The sequence below is a fragment of the Coloeus monedula genome (genome assembly GCF_965178545.1).
Source record: "Coloeus monedula genome assembly, chromosome: 6".
Lineage (NCBI taxonomy): Eukaryota > Metazoa > Chordata > Aves > Passeriformes > Corvidae > Coloeus > Coloeus monedula.
Window position 1 is genome coordinate 63,927,574 of NC_138786.1, and position 16,448 is coordinate 63,944,021.

The following is a 16,448-nucleotide window of genomic DNA, read 5'->3' on the forward strand; positions in this document are numbered from 1 at the left end:
GACATTTAACTGATGTAACACCTAAACACAGCCGTTCCTTGTTATTCCTGTTGTAACTTTTCTACATTCTCCTTCCCTCTTCCACCCACAGATCTGCCAGCCTCATTCCTTCCCTGGGACCAGCACAGGAGCCAAGGCCAGTGGCAGATGGCAGGAGAGGAAATCCAGAGATGCCCTCTCTTTTCTGAGCAGCTCCCCTGACACTCACCTGCCTCTGACCCTGACACTGCATCCCTGGGGGCTCCTCCTCAATCCTCTGAAAGTCGGGGGAGCAGCAAGCACAGCTCCCTGTCTGCTCTATTAACTGGGCTGCTAATTACCACATGCATTTCCAGTAATAAACCCAAAGGCTTTCATTATTTTAATAAGTTGCAAAGTAGCAAATGGGACCCCAAAATAACAACTTGGTTTTTTAACGCAGCTGCTTGTTATTAACAGGCACACAGTGAAGTAATTTCTTACTCAGAGCCGAGTTTCTAACCCTCCTGCTGGGACTAATTTAGGAATCAGACACACCTGATCCTACTGTGGCTGCTTGTTAGCAAGGAGAGCCGTACAGCTAGGTACACCTGTGATTTATCATGTATATTTTAGTTATTATTCAAGTAACTCCCCGTTTCCCACTTGAACGACAAACCCCTACTACAGAATCTTCCAGCCAGAACAGACCAGAGCCTGCCCAGGCCCATAGCCCTAATTAAATCCGCTTTTTATCACTTAATAGCGTGGCTTAATCGCTGTTTTCACAGCCCTGCACACCCACTCGGGCCAGGACGCTGCTCCAGCCGTGCCCGGCCCCTCGCACCTCTCGTTATTCACCTGCGGCGGCTCCTGCCCGTCCGGCCGCGCCCGGGGCTGAGGGCAGCCGGGCTGTGCCACCGCCCGGCCCCGCTCCGTCCCTCCCGCGATCCGACCTCCGCCTCCCACCCCCCTGTGGCTCCGGGAAAGCTCCACGAGGCGCACCGCGGGCTCTTTGTGAATTCCGGACATCCCCGCAAAGCCCCTCCTCGCCTCAGACCGGCTCCGCGCCGGCCCCGCCCCGGCCCCGCCTCAGCGCCAACGGCCGCGGAGCCCGCCCACGGGCGGACCGAACCACCGCGGCGAGCAGACGGGAGGGGAGCTCGGGCATAGCTGCGGCCTGCTGCCGCCTGTCTCAATGCCGTCCCGCCACGGCTTTATTTCCCTACACCCCCCGCACCCTCGCGTGATGGTCGCGGCCTGAAGTTGCGCTCTCTTCCGCCAATCGACGGGCGCGGCGGCTGCGCTCGAATCTGCGCGCGGAGCGCCGTGAGGGGAGCGGGGCCGGCCCGGGAGCGCCGCCGGAGCAGCGGGACCGATCCGCAGCTATGAGGGGACCAGGACCCGTCCGGGACTGTCGCGGGGGAGCCTACGACATCATCACGACCCCCAGCCGCCTCCCCCCCTGGGGAGGGCCGCCGCTCCGCTCGGTGTCCCTCAGCAGCATCCCCGCGGGGACTCTCACCCCGCTGAAGCAGCTCCTGCGGGGTCAGGGCAGCCTCGTAGCCGGGGACAGCCACGCGTCGGGCCCGCAGCTCGCGGGGCCGGAGCGCCGGGCTGGCCCCGACGCTCAGCCTGGGCCTGGCCTCAACACCCGGCCCGGCCCCGTCGCTGAGCAGTGGCCAAAGCAGCGGGATGGCCCCGGCACCCGGCCCGGCCCCGTCGCCGAGCGGCGGCCGAACCAGCGGGATGGCTCCGACACCCGGCCCGGGCCCGTCGCTGAGCAGTGGCCGAACCACCAGAATGGCTCCGACACTCGGGCTGGGCCTGTCCCCAACACCCGGCCCGGAACCGTCGCTGAGCAGTGGCCGAACCAGCGGGATGGCACCCGGCCTGGCACCGTCGGTGAGAAGTGGCCGAACCAGCGGGATGGCACCCGGCCTGGCACCGTCGGTGAGCAGTGGCCGAACCAGCGGGATGGCACCCGGCCTGGCACCGTCGGTGAGCAGTGGCCGAACCAGCGGGATGGCACCCGGCCTGGCACCGTCGGTGAGCAGTGGCCGAACCAGCGGGATGGCCCCGACACCCGGCCCGGCCCCGTCGCTGAGCAGTGGCCGAACCAGCGGGATGGCACCCGGCCTGGCACCGTCGCCGAGCGGCGGCCGAACCACCAGAATGGCTCCGACACCCGGCCCGGGCCTGTCCCTGATACCCGGCCTGGTACCGTCGCTGAGCAGTGGCCGAACCAGCGCGATGGCCCCGGCACCCGGCCCGGGCCTGTCCCTGATAGCCGGCCCGGAACCGTCGCTGAGCAGTGGCCGAACCACCAGAATGGCCCCGACACCCGGCCCGGCCCCGTCGCCGAGCGGCGGCCCAAGCGCCCCGCTCCGGAGCCGCCCGGGCAGGAGTCGCCGGCCAAGATCTTCCAGCGGATGAAGGCGCGGGCGGAGCAGCAGCGCAGGGCCGCCACCGACCTGATCCTGAGCCCCGGGGCCGGGCAGCACTGGCCCGGCACGGCCCAGGCGGCGGCGGGGAGCAGCGCCCAGCCGGGACGAGGTGAGTTCCGCGGGTCCTCAGTGACTCCAAGAGAATGGTTTGTTTGCCTTCAGAATACCTGGAATAAAAAGCACAGAGCTGTAAATCTGAGTTTAGTTCATGGAACTCTCAGGTATCATGTGCTGCAATAGGTGACATCCCTGATTTTCACATTCCCTTAAACTTTTTAATCCTTTGCTTACACCAGGCCATAATCCCAAATGACAGGAATTATTAACAGTTCCTTTTCCCCAGCTGTTCTGATTATTTGGAACACACTGGAGTCACCTGTTGATAGTAAGGAGCTCTTAATGCTATTGCCAATTGCCCTTAATCCTTCCTCCTTGGAAAGCCCACGGAGAGCACAAAGCTCCCTGACACCAACACCCACCAGTCCAGAGCCTGGTCACCCTTGGGAAGCAATGATTGTTCCACAGCTTCCCTGGGAGAGCCATCTCAGGTGTGATCATTTTCCCTCTGTGTCCTACTCATGGCTCTTTCAGGATCTGGAAAAGCAGCCAGAGGGAGCACTTTGGTGGGTGTAAAAAGTACTGGCACCAGCACTGGTTGCCTCCAGATGGCTGGGATTAAAAAAAATGTCGGATGGTGAAGTTTTTTAGTGCTGAAAGGTGTCTGTAGCATTGCTGACGTCTCTCCCCTGCTCTATATTGTAGACAATTCCCTCCCTTTGGGTTTTCTCCCTCTCTGCCTCATTCTGGTTCTAATTGTTCCCTCATTGTTCCCTCTGTTGTGTTCATGACTGGGCTTGACCCATGCAACATCTTCAAAACCACTTTGTAATTAAAACATCTAAACAAATTACTGTAACTATTCCATACAGTCTGTGCAGAGAAGAGAAAGGTTCATGGAAAACTTGTTTGGGGTTTGAAATCCCACCGGGGCATTTTTCTGAGCACTCCCTGATGGCTTTTCCAGGATACCTTTAATGTTTTTATCCATGATGTGGTGAGATCCAGCGCACTCTCAGCAGGTTTGCAGCTGACACAGAGCTGGACGTGACCCTTTTCTACAGTGAGGGTGGGCAGGCCCTGGCACAGGGTGCCCAGAGCAGCTGGGGCTGCCCCTGGATCCCTGGCAGTGCCCAAGGCCAGGCTGGACATTGGGGCTGGGAGCAGCCTGGGACAGTGGGAGGTGTCCCTGCCATGGCAGGGCTGGCACTGGGTGGGCTTTGAGGTCCCTTCCAACACCCAAACCATTCTGGGATTCTGTGGGTTTTTTTTAATAAAAAGCATATTAAAAAATCATATCCCCCCCCACCCCCCCCCATGAAAATGTTTTTCTTCCCCAAACTGAAGGAGGGCTTTGGGGGTTTTTGTCTGCTTATTTTCCAGAGTCAGCTTGGCCTCAGGTTCCTGGGATCGAACCCCTGGCAGTGCTCCCTGCAGAGCCTCCCGTGCTGGAAACCCCCCAGAAGTTCTTCCTGCGGGTGAAGTGGCAACTGCAGCAGCAGCCCAAAGGTATTGGGGTTGCTCTGGAGAACACAGACTCCCTGCAGTCAGAGAACCGTGAATCCCTGAGCTTGGGAAAGCCCTCTGAGACCATCAAGCCCAACTGTTCCCCCAGCATGGCCAAGGCCACCACTGACTCCTGTCCCCAAGTGCCACATCCACATGGCTTTAAATCCCTCTTGGCATGGAACAGGCACCTGTTCCTATGCTTAAATATCACTAACTTCTTTGTTATTCCTTTCTCTTTTTCTTTAAATGGGCAGCTACACCACCTTCAACCCCAACCCAGCAGAATATTCTTCCCTCCATAACTACAGAGCAGCCTTTAGTCAAACCTGCTGGTGCTGAGCAGCCAGGGAAGGAGCCTGCAGAGGATGTGGACTCTGATAAGGATGATGTGGATGTTTTCCTCGTGGAATCTATAGAAGTAGATGCTGATGGAGAAATGTCTCAGAATACAGTGACCAGTCCTGTGCAAGTAAACTCCACCCCGTGGGAAAATGGGGATCAGGTAAAAGGAAGGTGTGGAAATGGAGAAGCAAAATGTACAGAGCTTCATGAAGACAGAAGAGAGTTGCAGCCCAGTAAAAAACCAGCAGCTCCAGCAGTGGAAGAGGCACCAGTGACTAATCCTGGAAAGCCCTCTCAGTACTTCTGTAGCATCATGCTTTCCTCTCCAGTCCACATTCCAAGGAGGCAGAACCTGACAAAAGACCCCAAGGTCCCTTTGGATAAACCTCCTTCTGATCAACCTGCTGGCAAAGCACACAAAGAGGTGGGAGAAATTAATCCTTTAGGGAAAAGGAGAAATTCCTCTGGGCTGCATGTAGCTCAGAGTTATTCCTGTTCTTGTCAAAAGCAACGAACACTCAGAAGAGAATAAACTGTTACTTCATTAGATTTTACCAGTAAATTCTCCCATCCAAAGGGTTTCTTTTTTTCCATACTCCTAGATGATGACAAATGTTCAGGGTTTGGGCTTTTTTGTGTAAAAGAAGCACTTTTGTTTAAGTGTGCACAAGCCATGGTTGGGCTTCAGGGTTTCCATGTGTTGGTGTGATCATGAGCGCTGCCTGCTCAAATCCAGGGAGGAGACGCCTTTCCCAGCTGGGCATGAATCCATCCAGGAGTGTGCTCTGCTGATGGGGAAGGGAAAGGCTTGGCTCTCCTATGGAACATCCAGACTCCTGTTCCAGTAAACTGGCAGAATCTCTTCCTGGGAGAGCAGTGTGCAGCTTGCAGTATTCCTCCCTTTCTGAGTGAATCCTAGGAAAGCAGTGCTGCGTCCCTGGGGTTCCCTAGGAACCTCCCCAAGGTTTCCCTTGTTCCCTGGAGAAATCTGGGATTGCAGGTGACTTGTTCTGTTGTCCCTCACTGTGACCAAGAGTGTTTGATGTGTTTCCTTTATTAAAACAAATTACCTTCAGGACTGAGCCAAGGATCAGATATCCTCTAATATTCCAGATTTGTAGCTCAGAAGATGCTGAAAGAGATGATTTTGTTGTTGGATCTGATCACTGAGGAGGTGCTGGCTAATAAATATTTCTAAATGATTTCTTTTCTTTTTTTTTTTTTCTGGAGCAGAAGAACATCTGCCTGAGCAGCTGGAGGATTAAGGTGCTGACTGGAAACTCGGCAATCTGTGTGGAAGGGAAAAGGAAGTAAGAACCAGATTATTATTTAAATGCAAAGTAACCCATTGACACCAAACACCAGGTAATGGTGCAGAGCTTAAACTGCTTTATCAAGGAAGAGACAATTCCTTTGTGTGGGCAAGAGGGACAGAGCCAGCATCCAGGGAACTCCTGGTGAAATCATTTCAGAGTCCTGTCCTGAGATAATCAGAAAACTTCAGAGGAATAAATCAAATATCAAATAGCTCTGGACAGTTTGGGTTGGGAGGGACCTTAAAGCCCATCCAGTGCCACCCCGGCCGTGGCAGGGACACCTCCCACTGTCCCAGGCTGCTCCCAGTCCCATCCGAGCTGCACAGCAGGCTGGGCTGCAGTGATGAGCTGGCTTCAGTGCAGCTGATGTCCCATGAGTGCCAACTGCAGCAGTGACACGTTCAGTTTGTGCCCTGCCCCAGTGTCAGGTGAGGCAGAGCTGGGTCAGTTCCAGGCTAAGAGAGGAAAACCGAGCACAGAGCACATCCTGCCAGCACCTATATCCCTCAGAAAACATGGATCACACCACTCCCTCGTGGAGTGTCAGCATTCCAGACTGGAATCCCTTCTGGAAGTGATGTCTGTGGTTGCTGTTGTGTCTTTGCCAGGGACATGAAGCAGCTGCTCTGGCACAGCAGTGCTATCACAGAGCGCATCACACACAACCAGGTGAAAACCTCCTCAGGCGGTGTCTACCTGCTGCAGGGCAAAATAGACTCAGCTGCCATGAGGAAGGAAGGTGAGCTGCTGCTTCTGAATGCCTTACAAATTACCAACTGCTTCAGCTTGCTTTGGATCGTGTGGGATTTGTAAGGAAATGGGGTTTGCATGCAGATGTAAATACAGGCTTTATTCTCCTTGCTCCGTGTGCTCCTCTGGCACGTTCGCTGGGAATGAGCTGCTTGCCAGTGCTCACAGGCAGCTCTGAGGACACAAAGATATTCTGTGGCATAGGTGGAATAAATACTTGGAACCATGGAATATCCTGAGCTGGAAGGGACCCACAGGGATCACCCAGCCCAGCTCCTGTCCCTGCACAGACCCCCCAACAACCCCAGCCTGGGCATCCCTGGCAGCGCTGTCCAAACGCTCCTGGAGCTCTGGCAGCCTCGGGGCCGTGCCCATTCCCTGGGGAGCCTGGGCAGTGCCCAGCACCCTCTGGGGGAAGAACCTTTCCCTGGTATCCAGCCTGAGCCCCCACCCCCTTCCAACTCCAGCCATTCCCTCAGCTTTACTTCCCCTGACACAGGTGTGCCCCGGGTGTGTTACAGTTTTTTACCCAACACACCTTCACTGTTGGCTCCTTCAGGCCCAAAAATGTGTCTGTGCCTTCAGTGTTTCCTTCTCACTTGCAGCATTGGGATCCCTGCTGATAAATACCTGATCTGGCTGCTCTCAGACTTGAAGATTTTATAAGTTCTTTTGCTAAGAACTTATGCTTGTTTTTATTTTAATATTCTGCGAAGGAAAAGCAGCAGCATAAGGCTTGTGAGCAGAGTGGCTCAAGTGCTGCAGAGGTTTCCTGAGCCTAAGAGTGACTGGGCTGTGCTGGATGGAATTGCCTGGGTCAGTTCCTCTGATGTTTGGATTTAAGAGGCTCTGGTGGGGTTCTTTTGTCCCCTGAGTGAGTGACAGCCCTGCTGAGCTGCTGTTAATGCCACCTGTGCTCCCCTCAGGGTTCCCCTACCGCTTCATCAAGCAATTCACGTTCGGTTTCTCCAGAAGGTGGAAGGAGTACGTGGAGGAGTTTCTTGAGGAAAGGAGGAGGTAACTTCTTTGGAGATTCTCTTTCATTGCAGTGTTCTAAGTGTTCATTGAGACTTTGCTTTCCAAGGCTGTTACACCAGAGGAGTGTGAAATGTTTTAGATGTGGCCATGAAGCCACCGGGCTCCTGCCCACCAGGGCTTCACATCCACACTGTTTGTTAGCGAACAGCTTCCTCAGATGGTTATTATTTCTTGTCTCAAAACCATCAGGAAGGAACGAAATCAAGGCAGTGGTGTGGAAGAAAATGAAGAGAATGACTCAGTGGTGGGAACTGATGTGTTGGAAACCACAGAGGGCTCAGTGAATGATGCAAAGAAACCTGCAGTGAGGAACTCCACCTATGAAGTATCGCCAGGGGATCATGAGAACATCTGTGAGTATTTAACAATCCCTTCCTTTGGAAAACACACCCTGGGGGTGGCTGGAATGGGTTAGGGAAAGGTTCATGATGTTGGTTGTGTTTCCAGGAAATGGCTGTAAAGCCACAGCCTCTTGAGCCCCTGGTTTGGCTCAGCCTTGGAGCGCAGTCCCTGCCTTGCCACGGGCACTGACAGCTTTGGGGTTTAACTCTGCCTTTTTCTGGGATCTTTGTCCAATGGGCCTTTCCCAAACCCCACTGTGCTGTTTGTTACCACTGTAATCAGATTTCTTTGCTCACACTATAAAAGCTTTTATGTTTTTCTCTCATTAATCCCATTTATTTTTCACTCTCATTTGTCTCAGTGAGCCGCTGTTCCATGTGACAACTTTTCTTTATCATTCTCCCTCCTCAAATGACTTTCACAGTACTTATAACCTTCTGAACAAAGTAAAAGTAAAAAGTTCCCCACAGTAAATCTTATAATTTGTGAAGATTCTTGCTTCAGTCCTGTTATTTCTGTCACAATGCTTTGAAAAGAACAACTTTGGGTACATTTTACATTTCCCTTGTAGTCCAGTTTAAACACAATGTCATCCTTCTGCTTGTGAAATCTGCCAAACTGAATTTTCCATGCAACATTTGGGACAAAACTCTTCTTTCTTTGGGTTTTTTTCCCTTGCAGTCATAACACCAAAGCGCAGCTCCAGGAATGACTCGAGCAGGGTCTACACTCGCAGCGGGCGCCTCATCAAACCCCCCCTGAACTTCTGGTGTGGGCAGAGGGAGTTTGTGGATCAGAACCTGAACGTCACCATAGAAAATGGGGGAGTGGATTATCTGAGCCTGGTAAGATCCTCTGCACGGGGGTTCTCGAGTGTGGCTTAAATAGAGTTACTGAGCTCAGCCAGGGGGGGAACAGAACGGGTGCAGCTCTTAGAGGTACCCGGAGAGGAAGGAAGTCTTGGAAATGTGATCAAAATATTGGAAAAACACACCAAAAAGTAGCCTCATGTCCATATTGTCATATAATCGTGGTTTGTAAATTTGACATAATGGGGAATTGTTTCTGGGGAAAAAAATTGGGGTTTTTTTGAAAGATGATTGTATCAGACAGGAATTTGGTGAGGTCCCACCTGAAATGCTGGGGTCAGTTCTGGGCCTTTGACTGCAAGAGAGACACTGAGGGGCTGGAGCATGCCCAGGGAAGGGAACAGAGCTGGGGAAGGGGCTGGAGCACCAGGAGCAGCTGGGGGGCCTCAGCCTGGAGAAAAGGAGATTAAATTAGTTTTAGAGTCAATTGTTTTATTTTGAAGATGTTTAGTAGTGAAAAACCCAAAAGAAAGGCCAGTTCCATCTCCAAGAATAAACCAAAGGATGACATGAAGACAACAGAGGAAATGCCAAAAAGCCAAAGTAAAGGTAAAAACTAATTTTTTTTTTTTCTATTTTCAAGTTATTGATGGAACCAGTGGGATTGTGAGCTGGGTGCTGGAACAGTAGGGTGGGGTCTGTTAATGCAAAGAAATTACTGAAATATTTGAATGATCAACTGCTTTTTCTCTGAAGAATCATCAGAGTAGCATTCATGTGGAGTTTCACAGCTCCAAACGAGAACTATGTTTGTAAATCACTTCGTTAATTACGTAATGGGAACGCACAGGTCTCATTCTGGAAACTGAAATGAAGGGACTGGGATTTTTTGGAGTTCACCAGTCCAGTGAGCTGGGCCCTGGCTTTGCTTTTTTAACTTGGATGAAAGAAATGAAATGTCGACCCCCCCCAAAAAAATCTATTAACAGAGTTTTTAATAAAAATTTGGTTTTAGTAGGATTTGAGCAGTGATAGAAGCCTGAAAAGAATGCGCAATATAAAGCAGAAGTTTCTCTCTTAAAGCAGCTGCAATGTTTCCTGCAGAAAAGCTCTCTGGAGCACGAGCAGAGCTTTGGGGATGTGCCTGCTCAGTCAGTAGAGTTACGGAGAGCCCTTGAGAGCAGCTCTGAGTTTGTAGTTGTGGCAGGTAAAGCTCTGGCAGGGGGTTGCAGATCCCTGTGCTGCACGCACAGCCAGGACCCACCCTGCACCCCCTGACGGGGCACTGGCACCGTCTCTTGCAGGGAGGAGCAGGGAGAGAGGAGCCACTGCCACACGAGACTCCTCCTCTGCCGGCAGCAGGAGGGGCAGGCGCTTCCTTTCGGACGAGGATGAAAGTGATCCTGGAATCAGGGGCGCAAAAACGAGATCCCAGCTCCGTGCCAGGGGGACTTCCTTAAACGCCAAAGTGCTGAACAAACACAGCAGCAGAACCCCAGGGACAGCAAAGGAGAGAGCAGCAGGCTCTGGAGGACTGAGCATGTACGAGCAGGGCTACAGGAACTCCCTGAGGTCAGCCAAGCGGCCTCTCCCGGGAAAGGAGAGGGTTCTCCTCAGCCAGGAGCCCTCAGACAAGGATGAGGGGGAGCAGTCCAGTGAGGAGACCCCACTGCTGATCAAGAGGAAAAAGAAATCTATATTAAAACCAGAGTCTCAAAACTGGAAGCCTTGCTCTGGCTCTAAAAGTTGCCAGGGTGATGCAAACAAGTCCTGTGGCCAAAGGGCAGGAAAGCCCTCCCGGAATGTGCTGGTGAGGCTGAGCGGGCCCGAGTCCAGTGACGAGTCTGAGCTCCCTCCTGCAGGGAGAGCATCTTCTGCTGAGTCCAGTTCCTGTCTGCCTGCTCAGGCCACGAGGGCACACAGCAGAACCAGCCCTCCCAGGTGCTGGCTCGATTCCGACACCGAGCCCAAGGCTGGGAAAGAGGAATTTCACAGGAAGGACAGGAATGCCAGAGTATCCCGGATAAAAACAAGCGATGGAGGCTCCAGTGGTGCCAAGGCTTCAGCAGAGAAACTGAGAGAGCGTGAGAGGGCAAAGGGAAAGGAATCTCTGGAACTTTTTCCAAGGGCAGCTGATGGTTGGTCTGAGAAGGAATTACAGAAGCTTCACAGGTAAGGGCTCCTTCTGTGTTCAGAGGGAAAAGTTTCCCTCAGGCATCGGGAGGGGTTGGATGATCTGGATTGGGGTTTTCAGATTCATGATTTGCCATATTTCCTTTATGTTTTAATTAGAAATATTCCCTGTTTAATTTGCTGGTTTTATTCCCTAATAATAATTAGAATTATTATTCCCTATTAATTTTCTTCACAAATGAAACATCAGCATAACATAGTGAAGGCCACAGCTGAGGGGGGGAGCAGGTTCCCTCCTGAGATTGCAATCACTCGTTAAACATGTTGAGTTTCTGTGAGCAGGTTTGGTAAGCGGAGATTAACTGCAAGGATGTTTAATTAATCCATCATCTAATTACTTAAACCACTGGGCAGTATTTAATAGAGGCTTTGAGTGTAAAATGGCCATGTTTGGGTTTAGCTCTTTTAGACCAGTGGGAGCTCAGGCCTGAGGGGACCTGCCGCAAGTGGGGAGGAGATTTGTCTTGTGACACATCTGTCAGCTTGAGGTGCTTGCATAAATTTGCCTGTTCTGAAGTGTCAGGAGAAGACACCACAGGATCCCAGAATGGTTTGGGTTGGAAGGGACCTTAAATCCCACCCAGTGCCAGCCCTGCCCTGGACAGGGACACCTCCCACTGTGCCAGGCTGCTCCCAGCCCCAGTGTCCAGCCTGGCCTTGGGCACTGCCAGGGATCCAGGGGCAGCCCCAGCTCTGAGCAACAAGAGGCCAGAGATAACAGAGCCTCACTCCACTGCCCAGAGTCCTTCCCAGGCAGGTTCCAGGGGCTGTGCCCACAGGTGCCCTGCCTGGTGACGCTGTGCCCGTGCTGTCCTGGCAGGGCCATCGTATCGTTCCCGAAGCACAGGAGCGGCTTTTGGCAAGAGGTGGCCATGGCTGTGGGGTCCCGCTCGGCTGAGGAATGCCAGGGGAAGTACCTGGAGGAGCAGCAGTGGAAAGGCTCCAAACAGCAGCCCAGGAAAGCCACATCGGGAAAATCTGAGCAGAAAGGTACCAGCATCCTGGTTCTGGGTGTTTTGTGGTTGGTAAATAATTTGAATTCAGACATGGAGGGGCCAGAGCGTGTCCAGGGAAGGGAATGGAGCTGGGAAGGGGCTGGAGAGTTCCTGAGGGAGCTGGAAAGGGGCTCAGGCTGGAGCAAAGGAGGCTCAGGGGGGACCTTGTGGCTCTGCACAAGTCCCTGACAGGAGGGGGCAGCCGGGGGGGGTTGGGCTCTGCTGGCAGGGAACAGGGACAGGAGGAGAGGGAACGGCCTCAGGCTGGGCCAGGGAAGGCTCAGGGTGGACAGCAGCAGGAATTTCCCCATGGAAAGGGTGCTCAGGCCTTGGCAGGGGCTGCCCAGGGAGCTTTGGAGTGCCCATCCCCAGAGGGATTTCAGAGCCCTGTGGATGTGGCACTTGGGACAGGGGTCAGTGTGGCCTGGGCAGTGCTGGGGAAGGGTTGGACTCGATGGTCTGGGAGGGCTTTTCCAACCTCATCGATTCTGGTTCCATGAGATAAATCCACAAGGGCCCATCAGGGTGCGATAGTGAGCCAGGTCACCTTCTGGTGTGTAGGTTGGAGGGTGCCATCAATGGCTGAGGTGTCAAGAAGAGAAAAGGTTCTTTGTAGTTTTCATGTTGTTGGCATGAGGGGAAGACTTCCACTGGCTTTGCCCCCTCAGGGCAAAGAGCTCTTGACATCTCAGAGCCCAGCAGGTCATGAGCTCCTTGCAGAGCTCCTTCCACATGGGGTTTGGATTCTTGGATGGCCAAGGGCAGCGTGGAGTCAGCACAGCCAGTCCCATTCCCTGGTGTTTGCCATCCCCGCGCTGCAGCTTCGTTGGGGGCTGGATTGGATTGAGGTTTGCCGAGGACACAAGTTGAGCTGGGTGTTCCCTGGCTCTGGGATGGTGAAAGTGTCTGAGCAGCAGATCCTTGGAGCCTTGATGCCTCCTGACACAGGGACACACCTTGGGTTTGCTCTCTGCAAGGCAGATGTGAGCACAGTTCTGTCACAGTCACAACGAACCTGAGGTGTGACCCTGCGGGGGCTGTGTGGGGCTCTGCAGTGACCCCCCCCAAAGATGGAGTGGGGGAATTCCTTTGGAAAGCAAAAACTGTGAGAACTCGAAAGGATCCTAAAGAAGCTGTAAGAGATTTCCCCAGAGGACTGACTGGGCTGTAGCACTGGCTGCAGGCAGTGCATTTTAACCCCATAGCTGCTGTCTCAGGCAATTCCTGTTTGGATCCTACAGATAAGAAGGAGGCAGCGATCACTGCCAAGGTGGGCACCCTCAAACGGAAGCAGCAGATGAGGGAGTTCCTGGAGCAGCTGCCCAAGGACAACCACGACGACGTCTTCACCACAACACCCTTCCAGAGCAGGAGGGTCCAGGTAAACCTGGGACAATAAACCTGTGGGAGTGCTCTCCTGCTGGGTGTGCCAGGGGCAGTTCCACCAGTAAAATCCTGTGGATCTGTGGGAAGAGGCTTCTTTCCTTCATGTGCTGTAGCAGCTCTTGGCTTGTGCCAGTGAAAGGTTGGGCAGGGTGGGAGGAGCCTCTGCCGTGGTGACAGCACTCCCTAAGTAATCATCCTTCTGAGCAGTCCTGGGCAGCCTGGAGCTTGGGATTGTAACCAGAAATGAGTTTTTGGGTGTGTGGCAGCACCAAAACCCCTCAGCCAAGTGCTGGGCAGGGTCTGGAGGAGAGCTCAGAGCGAGGTGGAGCCACGTGGGTGTGTCCAGCTCTGGGCACAGGGCTGGGGCTGTGCCTCTGCACGGACAGGGGGAGGCAGATCCAGGGCAGGGAGGAATGGAGGGACTGCTCAGAGAGGGGGAGCAAGAGGCACCCCGGGCTCAGGTGACTGATGGCTCTGAGGTGGCTCTGCAGCTGCCAGCGCTCCGAGAGAGCTGGGATGAGGATGCCAAGGATTTCAGCCTTCCGGAGTTCCCGCTCACCCCCGCCTCAGGCCTCTTTCCCCCCGTGAAAACCCCGCAGTGTGACCACATCAGCCCGGGAATGCTGGTCCCCATCAACAGGTAGGAGCTCCTCCAGCCCTCTGCCAGCCTTGGCATTGCCCCAAGATCCCTTTGTGTCTCTGAGAATGGTGGCTCTTGGAGCTGGGACAGCAGCTCGCTTCCAGCCTCTCCTGCAGCCGTGGTTTGGGTGGGGAAAGCTCTTCCCACACCCACCGTGTGCTGCTGGAGCTGCTCAGCTCCGTGTGGGCAGCGCAGCCAACGCCAGCAGCTCCTGCTCCCGGTCCTGGGAACGGCCCTGCCTTGGCCTTCAGCCCCAGCAGAGCCTTCAGTCCTGCCCTGTTCACGCAGGGCTTCAGGCTCTGCTCACATAACTGGAACCCTCTGGCAACCTGGCGCTGGTGGGGTTGTGCCTGCTGGGCAGGACTGGCCCTGGGAAGGTGCCGAGGCTCTGTGCCATCCCTGCAATGGCAGCTGGAGCCCACGGCCCAGCCCCGCTCCCCGTGCAGCTGCCGTGTTTAATTGCCCAACACCCCTTCCTCCTGGCCCTGCTCATTCCCTGTGGGAGCTGGAGCTGTGTGGGGTCCGTGGCTGCATCCAGAGGGTCCCATGGCAGCACTCCAGCCCCGCTGACTGGTTCTCCGTTGTATCCCAGGAATGCCTACGACCGGCACGTGTTCCGCATGCAGAAGAACACACAGGGCAGCAGAGGCACCTGGGACAAGGTCAAGAAGAAGTCGGTAATGCTGCTCTCCTTGGATGCTGCCCACTTGCACCTGAGCCAGGCACAGCTTGGCCAGAGGAGACAGAATCCTGGGATCAGAGCCCCTGTGGGCCTTGGATGGAAAACAGGAACCCTCCCTGGCTGTGGTGTCTGCTGCCATGGAGAGAAGTTCCTTCATTGGGAGGGGGAGCTCTTTAATGTCAGGATTTGTAATTCCATGACCTTTAGGTTCCCGTTAAATTTCTGAATGGTGGGAAAAGGAACAGTAATCACAGAATCCTGAGGTCCCCATAGGGCCCACAAGGATCATCCAGTCCAACTCCCAATAAGGACCATAACAACGGTGACCTTGTGTCCCAGTCCCTGAATTTAGGTATCCATTCCTCCACACTCCCAGGCTCTGTGGTTCCTTGGGCTTTGCCATAAAACCCTGTGATCCCAGGAGCAGAAATACAGCTTGTGCCTGTGCTCAGGGAAAGCAGTTGTGGAAATTGTGGGAAATGGGGACCCTGACTGGGTGCTGGCCCTGGCTGAGCCTCTCTCCTCCCTCCCTCCCTCAGGCTGGAGCTGTGTTCGGGACGCCGGCTTCCCGCAGAATCAAGAGTGAGTATTCCCAGCTCCTTCCCTTCCTTCACCATCGCCACCAGCTGTGTCCCATCAGCCCTTTGCTCTCTGAACCTTCTCTGCCCCCTTTTCCCACTGGGACCCCCCTGCTAATCCCTGGTTTTATTGCAGGAGTGATCCCAGCCCCGGTGCTGGGGAAGCTCTTCACAGCTGAGACTCCAGACTCGTCCAGCGAGGAACAGGAGGATTCCTACGTTTCCATTTGATGGACTTTGTGGCTGTGTTGTTCAGCACTTACTTGCCCCTCGGAGAGGGAATGCTGGAATGATGAGCTCAGTTTGGGAAAGCCACCCCACCCTGGTTTTATGTGTTTTAACCCCGTTCCCCCCTGCCAGCAGTGCTTGGCTGTCCCAAGTGTCAGAGTAGCACCTCCTTGTCCAGACACCTCCCCTCCGTGTCCCGTTCCTCCTGGGAAGGAGAAATTACATGGACACCAATCACGGCCAAGTTCTCATTCATTTTAAGCTAAAATATCTTTTGGGACGTGGCTGTAAAATAAATTCAGGTGCGGTCTGGAAGGAACTGCAACTGCTTTTTAATTTGTTCTAGGGAGAACTTGGATTTTTACATTTCCTTAATGTAATAAACAACGATGAGCTTTTTTTACTCACAGATTACTCAGAGTTGTTGGGGGCAGCAGAATCCAGGAGCTGTCCAGCTTGGAGTGGGGCCTGCAAGACTTCCTCCTCTTGGTTTAGAATTCCAGAATGGTTTGGATGGGAAAGGACCTTAAATCCCACCCAGTGCCACCCCTGCCATGGCAGGGACACCTCCCACTGTCCCAGGCTGCTCCCAGCCCCAGTGTCCAGCCTGGCCTTGGGCACTGCCAGGGATCCAGGGGCAGCCCCAGCTGCTCTGGCAATTCCAGCCCAGCCAGCAATTCCCAATTCCCAATCTCCCATCCAGCCCTGCCCTCTGGCACTGGGAAGCCATTCCCTGGCTCCTGTCCCTCCAGGCCTTGTCCCCAGTCCCTCTGCAGCTCTCCTGGAGCCCCTTCAGGCCCTGCAAGGGGCTCAGAGCTCTCCCTGGATCCTTCCCTTCTCCAGGGGAACATTCCCAGCTCTCCCAGCCTGGCTCCAGAGCAGCTCCAGCCCTGGAGCATCTCCATGGATTCCTCTGGCCTCTCTCCAGCAGCTCCAGGTCCCGCTGTGTCCCAGGGCTGGGGCAGCTCTGCAGGTGGGGTCTCACCTGAGCACAGGGGCAGACAGGCGGGAATGCCTGAGCCCGGCTGCCCGGGACAGCTCCTGTTCCAGGGAGCTGATTTCTCCCTGGCCCGCCGCTGTCCGAGGGGCGGGAATAGCGATCCCGATCCTTTTCCAGGTGGTGGCAGCAGAGGCTGCAGCGGCGGGGCTGGGGAAGGATCCGGCACCTGAGCCCGGCA

The 16,448-nt window shown here is 54.4% G+C and overlaps 1 protein-coding gene across 1 annotated transcript; it reads left to right on the top strand.

Moving 5' to 3' along the window:
• Positions 1–2,292: 2,292 nt before the first annotated feature.
• Positions 2,293–15,434, top strand: MIS18BP1 (MIS18 binding protein 1). Its single transcript, XM_082282773.1, has 16 exons — positions 2,293–2,514; positions 3,846–3,971; positions 4,226–4,737; positions 5,547–5,623; positions 6,238–6,368; positions 7,306–7,396; positions 7,607–7,770; positions 8,441–8,604; positions 9,072–9,177; positions 9,873–10,740; positions 11,582–11,751; positions 12,998–13,137; positions 13,634–13,782; positions 14,375–14,459; positions 15,004–15,046; positions 15,179–15,434. Exons 1-16 carry the CDS (start codon positions 2,391–2,393, stop codon positions 15,271–15,273), a joined length of 3,045 nt encoding a protein of 1,014 aa, XP_082138899.1. The 5' UTR covers positions 2,293–2,390; the 3' UTR covers positions 15,274–15,434.
• Positions 15,435–16,448: the final 1,014 nt, after the last annotated feature.

Excerpts from the sequence above, each read along its gene's own strand:
- MIS18BP1 (XM_082282773.1), top strand. The coding sequence starts at position 2,391 with ATGAAGGCGCGGGCGGAGCAGCAGCGCAGGGCCGCCACCGACCTGATC. Across the intron at positions 7,397-7,606 it reads TTTCTTGAGGAAAGGAGGAG|GAAGGAACGAAATCAAGGCA; the intron begins GTAACTTCTTTG and ends CAAAACCATCAG. Across the intron at positions 10,741-11,581 it reads GAATTACAGAAGCTTCACAG|GGCCATCGTATCGTTCCCGA; the intron begins GTAAGGGCTCCT and ends CTGTCCTGGCAG.